Source organism: Coffea arabica, chromosome 8e, assembly GCF_036785885.1.
Source record: "Coffea arabica cultivar ET-39 chromosome 8e, Coffea Arabica ET-39 HiFi, whole genome shotgun sequence".
Lineage (NCBI taxonomy): Eukaryota > Viridiplantae > Streptophyta > Magnoliopsida > Gentianales > Rubiaceae > Coffea > Coffea arabica.
In genome coordinates this window covers 10288659-10295678 of record NC_092324.1, presented here as the reverse complement: position 1 = coordinate 10295678, position 7020 = coordinate 10288659, and the positions used below count along the sequence as shown (strand labels likewise).

The window sequence follows — 7020 nt, the reverse complement described above, 5'->3', positions numbered from 1 at the left end:
CAAAATGATCTCTATTCACAAGAAGAAAAAACGATACTATTGAAATTAAATCTGTAGAGTGATTTTTATTACTAAATTTGAGTATAATTTAAACTTAAAAACATATATTATATAGGAAAAATGTATGTTTTACATAGACTTTCGTTTAATTTAATTCACTGTTACTATATTCTACCCCGACCTTGATTCAAAATGATCTCTATTCGCAGCAACAAAGTACGACACTATTGAAATTTGAAGCGTCCAAATTGAGAGAATGAACAACGAAATAGAATTTATCAAAAAATATGAGGGCTTTAATGTACCACGTGCTCTGCCCCTCTGAAAGAATCGAAGCCGATCCAAGTCAAAACCAACATTTGGTAACTAGACTGGGGTAACACAATATACATTGCCGTTGGTGACACCATGCCAAAGCCACCGCAACTTCCACCAAAATGAGGCCTGCTAAAGCCTTAACAACAATCCCAATAGCATCATTCTTCACCGGAACTACAAAACCAAGCCAAAGTTTCAAGCGGGTTCCTCCATTTCATCGTCATAGTATCCGATTTTCAGTGCCCCTTTTCACGAGATCAAAATCTTTTACCACCCCTCGGTATGCTCACAGTTCAGCTCCCGAAGTTGCAGCAGAATTCAGTTCTGGGATGCTTCCTGACTCACAAGGAAAGATTGAAAAGCTAGAAGCAAGTGTAGAAAAGGTGATGGTTTTGATTAATTTGTTTGTGGTTAATGCTAGTTCAGTTATTAATTAATATAATTTTGGTTGCAGGTTATATATGGTTGTCGTTTCTTTGCTATCCTTGCAGTATGGGGATCTTTGGTGGGATCTTTTCTTTGTTTTATCAAGGTATACAGTATTCTGCAGCTTGACTTTTCTTTCTTTAAGTTATGATATGGATTACTTTTAATTTTTTGCCTCTTATTAATGAATTTTCATTCTCAGTTCACAAACCAGCTTTTTCCATGGTACTAAATATCATTTGTTCATGATAGTCAATTAGATGTGCTACTTTCAGTGGACAGGAATTATTATACGTAGTAGAAAACTTTTGCTAGTTCAAGGGGAAATAAAATATATGTAGAGTCAATAAATCGGTAAATTGAAGTTAAAGGACTTATTGGGAACATTTGAGGCGATATCTTGTTCATTGCGCAAGTAATAAATGAGCAATACTTGGTAATGTCCGGTTGATAAAGTATTGGGATGAAAATAGTTCTGATAACTTAATAAAAAATTGAGTGTGCCCAAGAATTAATTTCCACGGAAGTTATAGCATATGCTTGAATTTTAATTGTTAGGATGTGTAATATTATACGTCCTAGATGCAGGAATAGACATCTTGATGCAGTGATTTAGTTGGCGATAAGAGCAGGAAAGTTGAACTATCTAACTCTTGCTAAACCTTTATGTTAAAGTGCTTCATAATTTCTGTACTTCAGAAAGCAAGTTTGGTTGTAATTTCTATAAAAGAAGTACAAATTTGTCTAGGTGAATATCTTTGTATGAAACATTTTATTGAGACTGGAAAAATGCATTTATGCATGTAATCTTTCTTTAGCTTTACATTCCATCCCTCTAGTAAACCTGCTCTGTGGGAATTCCTATTCTTCTTCTTCTTACTATTACCTTTTCTCTTTTAACGGAAAACAAGCATTTTTATGCTACCTACCTCTTCATTTGAGATTTTATATTCTCTAGCTCTTCCTTTTGTCAACCAACCAGTTCCAGTTCCAACTGCTAAGAATTGTTGATATTCATCAAAGGTGAGAATATATAAGTGAGGAGCCACAAGTTAATGAAGTTCTTCAAAGATGAATATTTCTTGATTGTTTGTGTTGAAGGAGCTGAAAGGCCTAGTGGTTTCAATTAGAGAACTGATGGAGTTTTCTATTGGCTATGGCAAACAATAATAGCCTTAGTTGCAAATGATTGATCATCTAATATCAACTTTCTCTAAAGATCTTCAGGATTCTAGAACATGATGATAGTCAAGGCATTGCATCTGCTTGACCTATTGCTGGTAGAAAATTTTTCTTTTCTGTCTCTGTCACAGTCTGCTACAGATAGTGTACTAATTTTATGTAGCCTTTTTCATTCATTACAATTTTATGGTTTGTCAGATTGGGTACTTGAAAGATGGATCTTTTGTCTATTTCTTTCAACTCCGATGGATGGGAAACTTAAGGATTAACTAATTAGCATTAAGCAGGGATAGAAAGCTTTGGTAATTTTCTTTTCTTTGGTAACCATATCTCTACATGCCACAAAGGAAGAGTGATTAATACCTTTCTAATATCTGTGGATTGAAAAATACAATTTGATGCTGTACTAGGCCCTTGTATTACACTGCCAGGCAGTTACTACCGCACTTGTTAGGGACAGAGGATTTGAAGCACATAGTTGTTAGGTGTGGTTAGCTACACAATTTACCAAGTCTTTAAGAAGCTCTTGGCCGTTAAGACTAGCTCTTTTCATCATAGCTTGTGTATGCATGTACATTCATGTGTTCATATATTGTAATAGGTTGAGGGCTTTTCAATGAAGGGAACATACATTCTCGAGTTTATAATGCTGGTTGTGCTATCTTTCATGTGAAGCAGCTCTACACTGGCTGGATAATCCTAATGAAATCTACATGGAATCTCTAGAGATCTAGTTCCCTTCATGTCTTGCTTCCTTCAAATCTCATATCTCTACATTCTCCTGTCTTTTGATTCCTCAAAAGATCTTAGAAGTATGTTCTCAAATGAATCTTACCAGCCAATTGCTTCACTAACCAATGTCAATCTTTATGACCCTTGGACAACACTATATATTAAATGAGGTTTGTTAATCATTAAGAAATGTTCAGTTCATAGTATTTTCTGTATTTCTTTGAGTCACAACCCATGCAGCTTTTATGTGAGAAAATTCTTTGAACTTGTCGCTTATGAATATGGGATGGTTTCTCAATTATATAATACCAAGGCATTCATCTAGCAATATTTGTCTCCTGATCTGAAGGTAGGAAATTAAAATTGCTTCTTTCACTTTAGTCTGATGAAAATCAATTTGGTTGTCCTTAGCAAGTGGTGCTATTATGCGCACAAGACAGGTAGACCCTTAGTTCAATGAAATAAATTTGAGTGTCCTCAGCAAATATAGGACATTACACCATTGATTTGCATTTTTTGCTGATAGAAATATGTGGAATCCTTTGCAAGATTGTCAAGCTGTCTGCTTACTTGCAGGGTTGCAGTTATGTTGTGGCCTCATTCCAAGAATACTTTGTCAACCGAGGGAAGGTGATGTTTTCGCTGGTTGAAGCCCTTGGTATGTCAGAAAATTAACTTTCAGATTCAATCACAGCAGTAGCAGTTGTTCCTTTTTCATCTGTTTCATTCTAGTAAATCCTAGATATGTTACTTCTCCGTTTAGTGGCTCTTTGTGAAAGTTAAAGTTGTCTGTGTGGGTACATTTTTGAAACCTGTTTTCCCAAATTCGTTTCCAAGCTTTTGAGCAATTTTTAGTAATTGTGGTGGTAGTTGTTACTATTCTATGTGCTTTTAAAACCTGTTAGATGTGTCTGTACATTCTCTTTTCCCCTTTTGGAATAAGTATCTATTCAGAAAATATCCTCTGAACTTTCCCATGTTTTTTACATTAAGGCTGTAAACTATTCATTTATTTAATGTTTGCTCTGCTAAATTTGCTGATGACAATTTTCTGATCTCACTCCTTTTTGATTTGCTTTTTCAGATGTATATCTACTAGGGACGGTGATGTTGGTTTTTGGAATGGGTCTCTATGAACTCTTCATCAGCAACCTTGACAAAGCAAAATCATTTGCAGATGAAAGAGTTCCACACAGATCAAATTTTTTTGGCTTATTTACTCTGAAGGTCTGTCTAAACTTTCTCCTTCTGCAGCTTGATGATCACCTTGCTTGGCTATCATCTTTTTATTGAAGTACCATAAAGTATTCATCTTATTGCTGATTCCATACTAGTTGACTGGATAAGCCGCTTAAAAATTTAAAATTATTTCAGCTTACATTTGTGAGCCAAAATCATAATTGTTCGCAACATTGGATGAATTTGTTTAAATTTTCTTACATTCTTTAACTTTTGTGCGTAATTTTTCATTTTCTTATTTCTCTTCATCTAAAGCACATGCAGTCCTATCTGCATTTCTTCAAAAAAAAAAAAAGATCCATTGCCATCTTTTTCCTTTTCTTCCTTATGTAAGTCAAATGGTTATATCCTTTGGTATTGCCAACAGATCAAGACAAAGATTTCTTATTTATTTCTAGTAAAGGTCCTATAGGCAAAAGCATGTTTTTGTGCGCTATGCAGGATGTTCCTACGATCAGTGAGGTTATTAGAAAAGGGAAGTGCAAAATTTGAGCCTTACACCTTGATTAGTTTGGACAATAACTGCTTTGATAGCTTTGTGGTTAGAGCATCATGTCAAAGTGCATGAAATCAGAAGCAATTGTAGATCCTGCTGTTAGTGCTGGGGCCTTGAATGACTGGCACAGGGTTTAAATTTCTTCGATGAACTTTTGATGCTCATTGATCATGCTTTGTATGAAACGTAAAGGAAAAAAAAATTAAAATTGATACCTTTGCCTAGCTGAAGTTTAGGCATCCTATTTTGTTTATTGAACACATTTTTTAAGTACGTATGTTAATTCATTCATCTTTGATCATATTCAGGAACGTCCACAATGGTTGGAAATTAAATCTGTCAATCAGCTGAAAACCAAACTTGGCCATGTGATTGTCATGCTACTTCTTATTGGTTTGTTTGACAAGACTAAGAAGGCTGCTATATTATCGCCTCTTGATTTGCTTTGCTTCTCAGCCTCTGTACTTTTGTCATCTGGCTGCCTGTATCTGCTATCAAAACTCAATCACTCAGAAGAGTAAGCATTTTGCATATTGCCAGTTGTCCCCTAGAACATGCTGTTAGTAAGACCTTTTTGAAGCTTGTATACTTAAGAAGCTGTTGTTCTTATTTCGATCTGCAATCCATAGTAACTGCTGGTCATGCTGATGCTCCAGAGCCTATAATTTCCTGTAAATATATATCTCATGCCACATATACTTTCCACTCGTCTTATGTCTCAGCTAATGCTCCTAAATCTGTTTCCAGATCTATTTTATCGTAATCATTTGTTTCATGTGGTTAAAGTAATGAGTGATGCTATACTATTATGTTGCCAAACATGCATTAGATAATTTTTAAAAAAATGGTGGCCTAACTTTACCAAGAGATTTGTCAGTTACCTTGAAAAAGGTACTGGTTCACGATCATGCTCAAAGATATGTGCTTCAATATTGGAGATGTAGAACCTTCCGAGTTCTGTTCTTTCGGTTTGGATCTGTAGTAACGAAGCAGGTTCATTTGCTTGATAATCCCATTATTGTTTGTTCTACTACTGACCTGATCTGAAACTTAAGTTCATCAATAAGGGGTTGACGTTATTAGCTTTATTCGTGAAGTTCAGTATCCGTATGTTAGCCAGGACCATAGCTTACCCACATTTTGTGATTACTCCTGTGCCCTATAAGCCACTTAGTCACGGCCCTGATACCCTCTATGCGTGAGTGTTGGATAATTATTCAATCATCATGGCCCTGATGCGTGAGTGTTGGATAGATATTTGATCTTCATTCCTTTGCCTCAAGTCTTCTCTTGCATGTAAGATAGCATCAGAAGGAAGTCTTTTCTTTGTTGCATGACTTTTTTGTGGCTATCACTGAACTTGTTTCCTTGCAAAGTTTTGATCCAGATTCCTCTATCTTTTGTAAGTACTCCTACGAACTTAGATCTCCTACCTGTACGATTGTTTTAACTGTTCTTTTCCATGAACCAGCAAATTTCAGGGATGTTGAGGTGCATTTTCTATGCCTTGGGAAAGGAAAAACTTGATTCTTGTGGTTTATCGAATCTGTTTTCGTAGTCTTATTAACTCCAAAGTCTTGATGGTAGTAGTGAAAAGTTTACTCTAGCACTAGTGTCTCTGACATAGCTATTATCTATGCTGTATCAAACCGGCTTGTGTAAAGGATAGCAAAACAAGATGTATATCAGGATATTGTTCATTATTAAGACTGAACTTGAGTTTGTATTTCACAAAATTCCTCAAAACAGTAACCTCAACGATTTAGGTCACAGTTGTAACTGAGTTTTGACTGAACTGTGACAAAAGGGAGCAGGGTAGGGACAGTTCAACCGTTCCTGAACAGTGTAACATTTTTTGAACGTTTTGTAACTCTATGTAAGCTTCTTGTATATCCTAACAACAGAGGTGCGATATTTTGTTATTATTCATGTGAGTCCCATATGTAATAATTGTATTTCTGTTTTTAAGTTTTACAAGTAATTCACGTAGTATTACACCTTATTCAAAAAATGTTATATCATTCAAAATGGTTGTTACTGACAACAGTTAATGCCCTTGGTTCTAGACGGAATTATTGTGTTACATCTCCACATATATACTTTGATTGTTGAGATGCAATGCAACACCAGTATACCATCGTACAATCAACTAAAAATATGCGAAAAAAAAGAGAGTCAAACTAGTACATTCGGCTATAAAGGTGGTAGCTGTGATCTTGACCATGAATCGTGTCGAAAAATTACTTTATGTTGCAAGATATGTAATTTATCTAGACAATTGTCTCAAATTATAGCATGTGGTGATCTGATCAGTCCCTACTCGCTGTTAACATATCGAAGATTTCATCTGGCGATTGGGATCCCTAATCTCTTGCAAGGCGTCCAAAATCTGCTAGTAACACGGGTTGCTTTTATCTCATAACATCTGAGTCCTATTATTTTTTTAAAATTTTTTCCAGCTTCTGTCACCTTTAAACCATGGTAAATCATATTAGCTGCCAGACAAATGTTTCATGTCAACTCAGCAAGTATTATAATTGAAGGCATTGAAACCCATGAATAAAAACCAGAAAGAAATCTGATTCCCTTTTTCCGCCCTCTATTCCAGCCAGTGGGTTCGCCTTTTC

At 35.5% G+C, this 7020-nt stretch overlaps 1 protein-coding gene across 2 annotated transcripts; it reads left to right on the top strand.

Moving 5' to 3' along the window:
• The first annotated feature begins 322 nt into the window (after window positions 1-322).
• LOC113705062 (uncharacterized) lies at window positions 323-6361 on the top strand. 2 transcript variants are annotated; one of them, XM_027226936.2, is made up of 6 exons: window positions 323-701; window positions 773-850; window positions 3235-3316; window positions 3743-3885; window positions 4702-4910; window positions 5865-6361. In XM_027226936.2, the coding sequence occupies exons 1-6, from the start codon at window positions 438-440 to the stop codon at window positions 5881-5883; spliced, it is 795 nt and encodes a 264-aa protein (XP_027082737.1). In that variant the 5' UTR covers window positions 323-437; the 3' UTR covers window positions 5884-6361. The 2 variants fall into 2 exon arrangements, with proteins under 2 accessions (XP_027082737.1, XP_027082736.1); XM_027226935.2 differs by having other exon boundaries at window positions 5875-6107.
• The last annotated feature ends 659 nt before the right edge of the window (window positions 6362-7020 follow it).

What these genes read in the sequence shown, in the direction of transcription:
- LOC113705062 (XM_027226935.2), top strand. Translation starts at nt 438, where the DNA reads ATGAGGCCTGCTAAAGCCTTAACAACAATCCCAATAGCATCATTCTTC. An exon ending in TAGAAGCAAGTGTAGAAAAG is followed by an intron (nt 702 to 772) that starts GTGATGGTTTTG and finishes TTTTGGTTGCAG; the next exon opens with GTTATATATGGTTGTCGTTT. An exon ending in TTGGCTTATTTACTCTGAAG is followed by an intron (nt 3,886 to 4,701) that starts GTCTGTCTAAAC and finishes GATCATATTCAG; the next exon opens with GAACGTCCACAATGGTTGGA.